This window comes from Microtus oregoni, unplaced genomic scaffold (assembly GCF_018167655.1).
Source record: "Microtus oregoni isolate MIOR12 unplaced genomic scaffold, Mior012 000017F_ref0000208, whole genome shotgun sequence".
In the NCBI taxonomy this organism is placed as follows: Eukaryota; Metazoa; Chordata; class Mammalia; order Rodentia; family Cricetidae; genus Microtus; species Microtus oregoni.
The window spans coordinates 726,419-740,385 of record NW_024543076.1 but is presented as its reverse complement, the minus strand read 5'-3'; the positions used below and the strand labels follow the sequence as shown (position 1 = coordinate 740,385).

The 13,967-nt window shown below is 39.9% G+C and overlaps 1 protein-coding gene across 2 annotated transcripts in view; it reads left to right on the top strand.

The window, feature by feature from the left end:
• Invs (inversin) overlaps positions 1 to 13,967 on the top strand; it is a 146,866-nt gene that overhangs the window by 74,047 nt on the left and 58,852 nt on the right. For both annotated transcript variants that reach the window (XM_041667844.1, XM_041667843.1), the window contains exon 4: positions 12,585 to 12,758. In XM_041667844.1, coding sequence (XP_041523778.1) covers positions 12,585 to 12,758 — 174 coding nt within the window. The remainder of the gene's footprint in view (positions 1 to 12,584; positions 12,759 to 13,967) is intronic.

The following is a 13,967-nucleotide window of genomic DNA, read 5'->3' as shown; positions in this document are numbered from 1 at the left end:
CTTTCTTCATGACAGTTTTTAATAGATAAGGGACACAGGAAACTGATGGCAGAAAAAGTAAGCAGGCGTTGATGGGCTCCAAGTTTAGACTTTTTCTCAGAGGCTTCTCGAACAGTATTGAAGGGTTTAAGGAAGTCAGTGACATTAGAGTGAGTCTCAGCCAGCTCACCCTCACACTCAAAGGTATACCACATGGGTTTCTCCTAGTTCATTCCTGCACATGACAGATGAGGATTGATTATCATATAAAGCTCACCCAGCTTACTTTGCTTTGGCAGTCTGATTGATTCTAAGAGGCAGCAGATCTATGCTTTCCAGCTTCTTTAAAACTCAGTATGTGTGGTGGCTTGGGGAGATTGCTCATGGAGTAAAAGTACTGGCTGTGCAAACACAAGGACTCAAGGTTGAATCCCTAGAACCCACTTTTTTAAAAGGCCTGGCATGGATATGGATGGGTGTGCATGTAACCCCAGGATTTGGTGGGTAGGAGCCAGCCTAGTCAAAACTACAAATTTCTGGTTCCGTGAGAGACCCTGTTCGAAGGGAATAAGGCAGAGAGCAATTTGAAAATAAGCCTAATGTCCTCCTCTGTCTTCCACATGCCTATGCATGGGCTTGTGTACCTGCACACTCTTATGCCTACAAATACACACATGCAAACAAAACAAAACTCTTAGTGTTTTTAGTTCCACTTTCTTAACAATCACTCAATATTATTTTCCCTTACCCTGAGATCATAGTTTCTAGTCTATATCCCTTTTCCTAGTGTATCTATAATTCATCCCAGCATACTGATGTCAACCTTAGGGTGATCTAGAGATGCTATTTCACAAGGATAATTCAGTCAGCGTCCACACTAACTACTTAAAGCTTTCCTTCTAATGACTCCCTGGCCCTATTCACAGTGCCCTTCCACATTCGTCTTTCTGTTTATTTTACATGGCTTAGGATGCAGCTCAGGCATTGCTTTCCCTAAGAAGCTTTGCTGACCTCAGTGATGCACAGGAGCCCTCCAAAGAGTTATTGCTGTTGTTTTCCTTACGGCTGTCAGAGGACTGATACCATTGTACTATAGTAAGGAATAACATTTACATATGGACAAACCTTATGTACATGTGGTAAGCACATAACAAGAGCCGTAATGTGCCTACCCTGTTGATGTTCTAAAGCCAACATAGAAAAGCCCAGTCATCCAGTCAGTAGTAAATGGACTAATCGAGTGAATAGACCGCTCTAAAAAGAAATACAAGCGGAGGTTTGAGAAATAGTTCATGGGTAAGAGCTCAAACTGCTCTCATAGAAGATGGGAGTTTGGTTCCCAGCACCTACAGCTGGCCCCTCAAAACTGCCTGTAGATGCAGGGATCCAATGCGATCTCTTCTGGCCTCTGTTGGCAACTGCACTCACATTCATACAGCCACACACAAGACACATGTGCATATACAGATTTAAAAATAAAATAATAAAGTGGCCAATAAATACTTGAAAATGCTTAACACCTTTATCTATTAGGAAAATGCAAATTAAAACTCCTTTATATTTTCATCTCTCTTTAGTCAGAATGACTGTCATCAAAAACAAATCAAGCCAGCAATAGCACAGTGATACTAAGGTAATGGGGGGGCAGCCTTTATTTATTCATTGGTGGAAATGAATCCATTATATAATGAAATCTGTACGAAAGTCTCTCAAAAAAATGAAAATGGGGGCTATAGAGATGGCTCATAATTAAAGAATGGTTGATACTGTTCCAGAGAACCACAGGTCAGTTCCCAACTATGTCAGATGGCTCACAGCTGTCTGTAGCTCTGTCTTTAAGGGATCCAATGACTTCTTAGACCAGACTTCATGGGCACATGTACATATGTGTCAAATACACACATACTCATAAATAATAAAATAACTTTTTTAATAACTTAAATATAGAAATACCATATTACTCAGCTCTACTTGGGGATGTATCCAAATGACTCTGGTTAACTTTTTATAGGAATAGTTGTATATTGATATTTGTTCCTGATTATTCACAATAGCCAGGTAGTAGATTCAGCCTAGATGTCTTTGAGCAGATGAATGGATAGAGATATGTTCCATACACACAATGGAATTGTATTCAGCTATAAAAAAAATGAAATTGTGGCATTGTAGGAAAATGAATACAACTTGAAATCACTAGCCAAAATTCAGGAAGACAAATACCGCATGTTTTCTCTCATTTATAAAACCTTGTTTTAAAACTGGGAGGGAGAGAGAGAGAGAATTTTAGGAAACGAGAAAGGGGATCATGAGAGGAGAGGAAGCGATCTCAAGGGAGGTGGGAAATGCAGAGGGCAATAGAACACATGTAATAAGAAAACAGAAGCCGGAGATATATGAAAGAAGAAAGGCATCTAGCTGGAGAAGGAGGGAGAGGAGAGCCAAGGACCTGGGAAGGAGAAGGAATGAGATCAAAGTATAATGATACATCGGTATGAAAATGTCAGGATAAGCTAGCTATGAAACTAATTTTAAAAGGCTGTGCCATTTTAAAGTGTCACTCCGAATAAATGAGGGCGCACCACAAGCACAATAGGATTGCCTTCCTGAAAACAATCATCGCAGTCTTGTGTACTTTTTTAGCATTTATTTTTGTTAGTTTTCTATAGATAAAATTATGTCTGCTGAGGAGACTAATAACCTAAATAAAATCACTGTCATCATTCAGAAAAACACGAGAAAAAACCTGGCATTGGGTGAGAAATCTCAGAATAAAGGAATCTTTCCATAGTTTCCTTTCATGGAGAAGACAAGCATATATGTGAGTGTGTGTGTGTGTGTGTGTGTGTGTGTGTGTGTGTGTGTAGACAGTTCTCAAAAGAAATGCAAGTGGAGGCTTGAGCATATATATATATATATATATATATATATATATATATAAAATACAGTAACATTTTCTCTTGTGCTGTTTGACTGTGTGGCACTTGATAGCACTGTCTATTCCTATGGAAACCCAGTTAGTAGAGAGAGCCAATGCTTGGAGGAGGCAGTGGGGAGAAATATTAGAAGAGTTCATCTATGGATCAGTCAAAGATGTTGCTTTTCCTTCAGTCAAATCCTCTTTCCGGAGAGATGTCCTTGGCTGATGTATGGTCTGGCTACTCTGCCAGATGGAGGAGCATCTTAAACTTGGAAAATAGCAAATAAGGCTTGGAGTCTGCCTCTGAAGCATCCTTCTTAGCCTTTGCTTGCTTAGGATTGTCAAATAACTTTTTGAATGTTTCCAAAGATTTGCTCAAGATGACAAGCTAGTGGTACACTTACCATCATGAGCAATTAGAAATCTTTTTCATAAAGCACAGTATTTGAACTTGACCATCAGAAGTTTAAAGGAGAGACCATGACTGCCACTGGGAAAAACAATGCAGATTCAATCTCATTTCTAGAGCTCAGTGAACTCATATCTCTCAGTAACTTGATTTTTATAACTATTTGCCTTCTTGTCCTATAAAAATTCACTCTAAAGGCCAAGAAACCGAAATATAAGCAGACGCTTAAATCAGCTGAGACAGGAAGATTGTCCAAGGACAGAAGCATTTATAGTCTCTGCTTTGTATGCTGGTGATAATCTCCTGGTCTAAGTTAAAAACATATTGGCTTTCATTTCACAGAACTATTTATGTATACACTGAAATTATGTTTTCATTCAACTAGAATGTAATGTTCATATTTCCAATTTATGTACTTTCATTTCAAAAATAATAATTGAATACTTTAAATACTAAATAGGTTTTATGTTCCTTATATCATTGTAGACTGTCTACCTGTTTAGTCATATCTGTAACTTCTTACTTTGTACTCTGTACTACAATAATATTGAATTGTAAGGAGGGTCTCAGATTTGATTTTGCCCCATATGCAAGCTAGCAAGTTGGTCTCTTACTGTTACATGAATATTTAAAATAAATATTATACTCCAGAGCTTAGACCAAGGAGATTATTATTCATAACACTGCAGAAAGCCTGAGCTTCTGTGTTTACAATGGTTTTACTTTGCCCCTAAGAAACCTGGGCGAGTTGGAGAGGCAGACGGATGCTGAGCACACTGAGCTTCCATTGCAGCTGAGCAACACTGAACTTTAGGGGTCTTCCATTTCATTTTAACCAGTATGAAGGCATGACCTCATCCCTCCAGCTGCTCATTGCAAACATGCCCCCGGGAAGCTGCCCAGGGAAAAAGTGATCCACACTCATATGTCTGACTAAGTCAACTGTGAATAAGTACCATAGGAGGTAGTATATCTTACTTCAAACATCCAGAATATAAACCAAAGCCAGTTTATCATCTGTCATGACCCAGACAAGGGAATTTAATGGTAAACTTTGGCATCACAGCCCCTCCCCCAAGCCCAATGAAGGAATCTGCCCTGGCCTGCTCTGTTGTATATGCAAACACGTAAGAGTTGCAGGTCAGTATCGCAGGCACTTGCAGCTTCAGTTAGCACATACAACTTGCGCTAAAGCTTCTTATGCACCAGGGAGAGCATATTGATTTGTGTTCATTAGATTAAAAAGGGGCGTGCTCATCCCTTTGCATGTAAATGGGTCTATGCATGTAAATAGATCCATGTTGTTGGGTATTGCTGAGGACCTCCCACTGATGACATCAATCATAGCAAGAATAGGAACTACCAACATTGATAGGAATATTTCTTTGTACATTGGTGGGGGTGGCAAACTTTCCAGTAGGTCAGTCTAGCCTCCACTTACTTTTGTATGTTTCTTTAATGTGCAAGCCTTCTTCATTTTGTTAGAATCCAGCACTAGATCCAAAAGATAGAGTACTAGTTGATCTCCTGTCCCTGCACCTTTACAGGCTGAGGTCTGCCGTGGGACAATGGTCTTCTACCCTGTAAACATTTATCACTTGTATTGGTTTAATAAAACGCTGATTGGCCAGTAGCCAGGCAGGAAGTATAGGTGGGGTGACCAGGCAGGAAGTATAGGTGGGGTGACCAGGCAGGAAGTATAGGTGGGGTGACCAGGCAGGAAGTATAGGTGGGGCAACTAGGATAGGAGAATTTTGAGAAGAGGAAAGGCTGAGTCTGCAGTTGTCACCCAGATGCAAAGGACACAAGATGAGAATGCCTCGCTGATAAAAGGTACCAAGCCACATGGCTAACACAGACAAGATTTATGAGGTGTAAGAATTTAAGGTGTAAGAATTAGTTAATAAGCAACCTGAACTAATAGGCCAACCAATTTATAATTAATGTAGACGTCTGTGTTTCTGTGGGACTGAACAACCATGGTAGAGGGCAGAACAGCAGTCTCTGTTGACAGAGGTCCCTTCCCAAGTCCTGAAGTTACCTTCCCCTTTAGTCACAAAACTAGTGAGTCCTGTCTTTTTCTAAAAATGTTGTCAATTCATGTATAAGTGCCTCAGCACAGCCAACTCTCACAGATATCCCTTGACCTTCACACCTGTGCTGGGTCAGGTCAGAAGATAGCTTGAAAGAGTTGGTTTTCTTCTCCCATCATGTGAGTTACAGGGATTGAATTCAAGTCAGTAGGGCTGAAAGCAAGTGCCTTTAACCCACTGAGCCATCTCATCAGCCCATGAGTCCCATATTAATAGATATAACGTCACCTTCTTTCTAACCATCTCCACATGTACCTTCCATATAGAAGGATGTGTGTATATGGAACACATTTACAGTGATAATTTGCACTGCTCTGGGAGGATCAATGTGCAAGATACTCAGTCCTGTGGACATTGTGCACTTTTAATCTGGAATCATATTACTTGGACAAATTTATCCAGATTCATAATCCAGAATACATTTTGAATCTCTAATATTCTCTTTGGCCACTAAAGGATATGTCAGTCAAAACCAGCCTGAAATGGGTTTTAGGAAGAAGAAAACATCTTAATTGACAAACAATAGTATAGAATGACAGTTTTTTTAATAGTTATATATAATTCCCAATCACGTTTGTTTTTTATCATCTCCCACAAGAAGGGAAATCTCTAGGGGAGGGCACATTCAGTAGCCATATTTGGGTTATAGGCCAGGAGCAAACAAGAAATAATACTAGAGGTATTTATTAATTGATTTTCAAGTGTCACAGCTCTCAATAATCTCAGATAGCTGATGATGGTGGGGGAAAAGAAAGTATCAATAAAATGTCCTCTAACTGTTGGTTCATTGCTGGATGGCCTTCCTGAAAAATGGTATACTATGATCAGACTACAGATGGTCTCAAAACCCAAAACATGAAGCCAAATCAAGGACTTCTTGTGGTTAAAATAGGGCAAGTTAATGATACAGTATCATTATGATCTGAGATGGGTCTACAGTGGTAAGATGGATGATGGGTCCAAGAGCAGATTTCATAAGTCCTTGCCAAGAGTAGGCAGATGCAATGTTCTATTAACTTGGCCTTCTTCACCATGAAAAAAAAACAATTAACTTCACAAGAGACAGACACAAGTCCCATATACAGTGATATCTTCCACATCACAAGCATACATACATTTTACTTTGTGCCAAGTCTACAAGACTGTTCAGTGCAAGATTAACCTGAGAAGTGATCCCAGTAAAGCAGGGTGAAGGCTTTGCACCCACCCAGGATCAGAGCATACCCCCGCTCCTGATATGACTGTGGTACTTCCAAAGCTCATTTGCATTTTCAACCATTATAGAAAAGTTTCACTGATAACTGAAAATTGTGACCTATATACTTCCTAGGGGTAGTTTCTTTTTGAAATTTAATATGGCAAATGCCTTGAATGTTTATAAATATGTAATTATAAGGATATCATTATAATTAATAACAATGTTTCTATTATTTCCATTTCCATGTAAAATAATGTATTTTAATCTAATGTTGTTAACATTTAGAATGAAATGTGACAGAATGCCTTCTCTACATTTATATTTGCTATTATAAATATACTTATAATATTTCCTGGGCAAAATTATATAATAACCTATAAATGGACCAAAATATGATCATTTGTGTTTGTCTGTGAACAGCCATTTTCTCCTCAAGTTTAATGGTAAATAGGAGTGCTGGTGCCATGCAGACAGAGCAAGAATTCAAAGGTCAATGGGAGGAAATGTGTATATCCCAAAGTATGCTTTTGGGAAACCATCTGCCTTTTTCAGTATCTCTGAATGTGGTAAACCCAAAGGCATTGACACGCCAGTGCTTTGACTGAGGAGAAGGCAAATGGCCAAGGTGTGCAGTGGCCTGATAAAGAGAACATGGTAACCTTGTGAGAGGACTTGTGGGGTGAGGCTCCCAAGTGTTGTCAGAAGTTAATGATAAAACACGGAAGTCATAAAAATATGATTTTAGCCACATTTTGCTCAAGAATTTCCTCTTGAATGATCGAAAAGCTTCTGTTTTGTTTTTTTTTTTTTTTTTTTTTTTACTGAAGCAAGGAATACACTTAGAAGTTCAGAAATTCTCTAAGATTTGTCTACAGCTCTAGAGAATGGTGCTTGAAGAACTGGCAAGAACAGGACAAAGACCAACCTCAGGACCGGAAAGATGCCCCTTAGCTGAATGACTGTCACTTTATTATCCATAACAACATAGAAGTCAATACTCAAAGAGAGAATGCCATTAGGTGATTTCTTAGACTAGATTAGAGCTATGTAGAATCCAACCTAAGGATGAGTAGAAGAAAAATACAAGCAATGAAAACCAGTAGCAAAGAAGCTTTCTTCAAATCTACTTGAAAGCTAGGAATTGTACATGGATTACATGCTGTAATCCTAGCACTCTCAGAAAGCTGAGACAGCCAGATAACCTCACATTTGAGGCCAATCTGGTCTACATAGTGAGTTTCAGGTCCATCAGGACTAAATTGCAAATACTCTATCTCAATAGTAGCAGTACTGATAAAAAATAGTAATAATAATAATATTAATCTACTTGTAAATAAAAGCAAACTATATGAAGAAACTAAATGTTAAAGAAAAGCCAATACCATTTGCTTCACAACTGAAAGCAAGGACTGTTCCTCAATCCGTCAGATGCCAGTAGTTCAGTAGAGAGGGCCAGGGCCAGGAGCCCCTCCCTGATCCATGATTGACTGTTGGCAGGCTCATTGCAGCCTACCACAGCTACTATGATATCCTTTGCAATAGCTATGTCGTTCCTGAAAACAGTGTTTCCTAGCCCTGCTTCCTATCTTCTGGTTTGTACATTCTTTCTGCACTCTCTTCTCTAATATTCTCTCAGCTTAGATAGGATACATAGTTGTCCAGGGCCAAACACTCAACCATCATTTATTCCAAACATCTTGAACGTTCATGAGTCTGTGTATTATTTAGAGTTCACTGCAAAGAAAAACTTCTGTGATTAAGGTTGAGAGTTTCGTTACCTATAGGTATACACATTAATATTTAGGGTTCAGATTGGTACCATGATATTTCCAAACCAGTGGCCACACAGATGATCCTGGTAAAATCACTGAGTCACAAAACAAAGCAAAACAAAAAGGCATGAAGAAGACCTGTAGGGAGAGGTGAGTATTGACAGAGAGGTAAAAGAAGAGAGGAAAGAAAGTAAGAGTGATATACTAACTATGTGTATGAGATTATCAAAGAACAAATTGAACAAATAAAGAGGAATAAATAAAAGATAAAGGGCAAGGGAGCTAATATTCTTAATATTAACTCATTTCTTAGTCAAAGAACCTAAGGAAAGCAAAAAGATTGGTATCCAAAGTATGTAAAAATATTCCAGTAAGACAAATAGCTGAGCTCCCAACTTAGCAAACAACACAAAAGAAGAAACTGATAGTCAACAAAATAGTCCACCTCAGCTAAGGAAGTGCAGATTAAATTTATGATCAAAACAGCACTGTGTACCAATTGGATTGGCCAAAGTCAGTACTTTGACAAAACCAAGTGGGAAAAAGTTGTCGAAAAACAAGAATTCTCATGTTTCTGTTAGGAATGCAAATTGGAACTGCTCTTTGAGAGAGCCCAGAAATTCTTGTACACTTACCAGGAGATCTGTACAAAGCAATTCATTATAGCAGTGATTGTGAAAAGTGAGGAGTGCGCTAAGTCTTCCTCTAGAGGGAATCAATGCCATTCCTAGAGCAAGATGCTTCTCCAGTGCAGATACATGAACCAGAGCAACCAGGAGAAACCTTTATTCCTCTGAGTTAGAGATGGACAATGACTCAAATAGAACTATTCTATAAAGATAGCACCTTCCAGATTATGAACTTACATGTTTGTATGAAATAAAATATAAAATATTAATCGAGAAACACCCAAGTCAGTATGTACTCTCCAAAGAGGGAGAAAAGGAGTTGAACACACAAAAGAGCATTGCCTATAATTGTTGTGTTTTATTCTGTATGTGTATGGAAGTGTACATGTATGTACATATTTGTGGTATGCATAGGTGTACACAGGTGTTGCATGCCCATGTGTGCACATGCTTGTCGAAGCCAGAGGTCAAAATAAGGTGTCTTTCTTAATCACTTCCCACCCAAATTTTGAGACAGAGTCTCTCACTAAACCAGGAGCTCAGTTGGTTAATTCATCTAGATGGCCAGCCAGTAAGCCCCAGGGATCCTCCTCCCCAGGGATTACAGAAGCAAGCTTCCATATTCAGTTGGGGGGGGGGGGCGGTGCTGGGAATCAAACTCAGGTTCTCATGCTTGCAGGGCACTTTAGCACCTGACTCATATTCCCAATCCCTGGTAAGTTTTCTTAAAATGAAAATGTAAATGCAAAATATCAAAGTAATTTACTCAAAATCTTTATATCATTATTACTCAGATGAAATAACAGTATGCATGCTTCTGAAACAGCAGTAGTTTTCACACACACACATACATGTACACATGCTTAGGCACCAAAAATACATGTGTACATGTGCATAAATCCATACCCACACATATAGCACATGCACACACAAAAAATAAAAAGTTATAAAGAAATTGACTGTTCTTTTCTCTACCGGGAATTAGACCCGTGTTCTTCTGTGTGCACTTCACCACTGAACCACATGCCCAACCTTCTCATCTTAGTTCTGGAAGTTCTGTGGTCCTCTGCTTATTTGCAGAGATTGAGTCTGCATATAATTGACATTTAGTAAATGCTTGCTAAGGAGACCCAGGGGCTTGACATTGGCCCAAGTGAATTATATTGTGTCTGGCCCCAGCTGTCATATAGAATACCTGACCAGACTCTGTCTCCCGGAACTAGAGTGTGCGTTCACAGAGCTGAATCCTCCCCAGAGCACTAGTCAGATTCCTCTCGGCCCTGTGGTGTCATCTGTGGGCTGTGACAAGTGTTGGATTCCCGGTTATTGGGTCCCTCTGCTGATGCAATAAGCCAAATCAGACCAGACCAACACCTTCAACAAACAGAGCAAAGCAACTCTCAGGTGACTCTCAGCAAGCCAGGAGAGGAATCATGTGGCAGGTCTGGCAATCAGGTCTCAAATACCCTGCAGCCTTGATCTTGAGCAGCTCTGGGGGAGGAGCTGACCCTTGGCAGGATTTCTGAGGGGCGGGGTCTGCAATGGGATGATTGAGAGGAGTGGCGATTCCCAATAGGTAGAGCACGGACAGATGTGTTCCTTAGTGTGAGAAAAACAGAGAAGCCATTATTTCTACCACTCCAGCTGTCTTTGCCTTTGGTGCTCTCCTTAATCACCAGCTGCACTATAAATATTGATGATCAGACCTTTCTACCATTATCACCAGCACTTCTTCACTCCGCCTCACCGTCTACATTTGTCTTGCAGGCTGGTCTAGTCTTGATAAGATCCAGGTTTGAAAGCCATTCATAATCCTAGCAAACATTTGCTGGGCACCCACTTAGCGCAGTGTTTCGAGTACTCTCCACACACTATCGTTTCACATGTGTGACAGTCTGTGCACTGTTGATGCCTCTGGTTCACACATGAGATGCAGGGGTGCTTTCATCTGCAGACATATTCTACCCCAAGTTAGTGTGGCACAACCATGAGATTTGTGTCAAAAACTCTGTCCTAATTGTCTTCTTCATAACAAGGCTTAACAAATGTTTGTTGCATGAATAAAGAGCAGCTGTTACTGGTATATACTATGTGGCTAGTGAAACTTGAGTCCCAAGAATAACAGGAAACATAACTATGCCAGGAACCTTGTATGTGCCTAGTGGTCACTGCTGTCAACTGTGTGACTTTCCTTCTACTTCCTATTTTCTGATTCCACGACCAAAATGTCTGATTGAACGTCTCTAAAAGGAAAGGTTATAATGAATTAATCTTTAATATTTGGAACATTATGCTTGGAAAGGTCAAACATTTTTTTGGTATATAGTGTCATACTGATTCTTTTTCTAACCGAGCACTTTTTATCCTTCAAGAAAAGATGGCAGGAAATTTAGAGCAGGGCGCCCTCTTGAGGGCGCTTAGAGCACGGCGTCCTCTTGAGGATGCTTAGAGCATGGCACCCTCTTGAGGAAACTTAGAGTAGGGCGCCCTCTTGAGGAACTTTTCATGTCTTCCTTCTCAGAGCTGATAGAGTAAAATCGAAAACAGGCAAGTCTTGTGCTCTGCTAACAAAGCTGGAATCAATGAAGCCTTAAAAAGCAAGGATAGCCAAATACAGGTTATTTGAGAATTAAGACTCTTCACACAGCAGCTATAATTTTTAAGTGAAAGCAGAATACAGGAGTTATTTCTCCATGCTCAGTCCATCACCTATCTTATTTACATTTATCAAATACTTAGTTTGTACCAGGGATTGTACTGGGTACAGTAGCCAATGAAACACAGCCTTGCTTCCTGAAGCTTGCCGTCTGTGAGGGAGATGGCATTGAAAAGATCATATAGAGAGTCTGTGTTACACATAACACCCTATTGGGCATTGAAAAGATCATATAGAGAGTCTGTGTTACACATAACACTCTATTGGGCACTGAAAAGATCATATAGAGAGTCTGTGTTACACATAACACTCTATTGGGCACTGAAAAGATCATATAGAGAGTCTGTGTTACACATAACACCCTATTGGGCATTGAAAAGATCATATAGAGAGTCTGTGTTACACATAACACCCTATTGGGACAATCAGTCAACACCGTACATAGCGATGCTACTAGATAGTAACTTGGAAAACACCCACAAACTATAAAATATACAAACTTAACCCCAAATTTGGCTCTTGGTAATCTACTTTCAGGATAAAGGAGAAAACTAAGTACAAAACAGTGTATGTTGAAGCATTTTCTATAATAAATACTTACTACAGTTTATTGCCTTAGTGTCTACATGCCCAGCAACAGCAGACTAACATTCTAAACACCTAGCAATAACAGTCTGGCTAATAAAACCTGTCACACCCCCAGTAAGTGTCGGATAGCCACTATATAAGTTATATGATTGTTCAAAAGTGATCAAGAGAAGCAGGAAAACATAAAGCAATCACTGTCTAATATAGTGATATTTTCCCCTTTTATTAACTTTTCTGCATGGTATACTATATGAGGGTAGTTAAAATTACTGAGAACATTTCAAAAGTATTTACAAACTTGCCGCAAAATAAATTCCTTTTAATATTTCTTGTTTTCATCTAGGGAAATTACCGCTTTATGAAACTCTTGCTTACACGCAGAGCAAATTGGATGCAGAAGGATCTAGAAGAGATGACACCCTTGCACCTGACTACCCGGCATAGGAGCCCCAAGTGTCTAGCCCTTCTGCTGAAGTTTATGGCCCCTGGGGAGGTGGATACACAGGACAAGAATAAGGTAATAGACACTCAAGAGCTGAAGACAAATGAAAAAAGGGGCTGCTTTGTCTTACGATGTGAGGCATCAAGAAAGGAAGTGTGCATTGCCACCATCCCTGTGGGAGGGCTACTCCACATGTCCAGAAATCCCTGTATCTTCTAGAAGTCTGCTATTATCCTGCTAGTCACCACAGGGAAGATTGCATCTCCTTTGAAGGGTGGGGAATCTCGACCTCAAGAGGGATAAGTTTGCCCAAAATCCAAGTGACAAAACTGGAGTTCAAACCCAGGCCTGTTTAACTGTAAAAGAGTTTCTAACATTTGTCAGAAGCTCATGACAGTCCCTGTGGGAACCTGGACTCACACTGACCATCTGCCCATGCAGTGGACTAAGCGTGTGGGCACCTGGACCCACCATGACTGTCTGCCTGTGCAGTGCAGTAAGCATGTGGGCACCTGGGCAAACAGTGGCTGTCTGCTGATGCAGGGCAGTAAGCATGTGGGCACCTGGGCACACAGTGGCTGTCTGCTCATGCAGGGCACTGAACATGGAGCATCTGGACTCATGGTGGCCATCTGCCCATGCAATGCACTAAGCATGCAATGGCTTTAATAACTAGACTGTCAACTGCAGCCTCCTTGAACTCTAATCCAAAAGCCACCACTTATTCATTCTGTGTTCTTGGGGAAATTACTTAATTCATTTATGTCATAATTTTAGAACACATGAAAAAAATAACTGAAGATAAAACGAGGTAATTCAGACAAAGTGCTTATCACAGTACCTCATGCAGGATACACTCATAAATGTTTACCATAAAACAATTACTAATAGCATTTCAGTTCTGACATCTGCCCTCTCATTTCTTGCTAGGAATATTTTTTAACCTTCCTTTCTCTTAAATTTAAAAGATTACTACACTCCTCATAGCTTTGCTGCTCATTCTTCACGGGTAAAACAATCATGGTCATTTGTTAGACACAACAGTAATCCTTTCTTTCCACTCTGAGCTGGGCCATAGTCTTGTTAACACCAGTGACACTGTGCAGTTAAAATCCTTATAATTATCCTTCCTGCTCTTAGTTTTTAAAGATTTTCTATACGTGTGTGTGTGTGTGTGTATGTGTGTGTGTGTGTGTGTGTGTGTGAGAGAGAGAGAGAGAGAGAGAGAGAGAGAGAGAGAGAGAGAGACTCTGATAAACAACAAAACTGTCCGACCATGGGCTT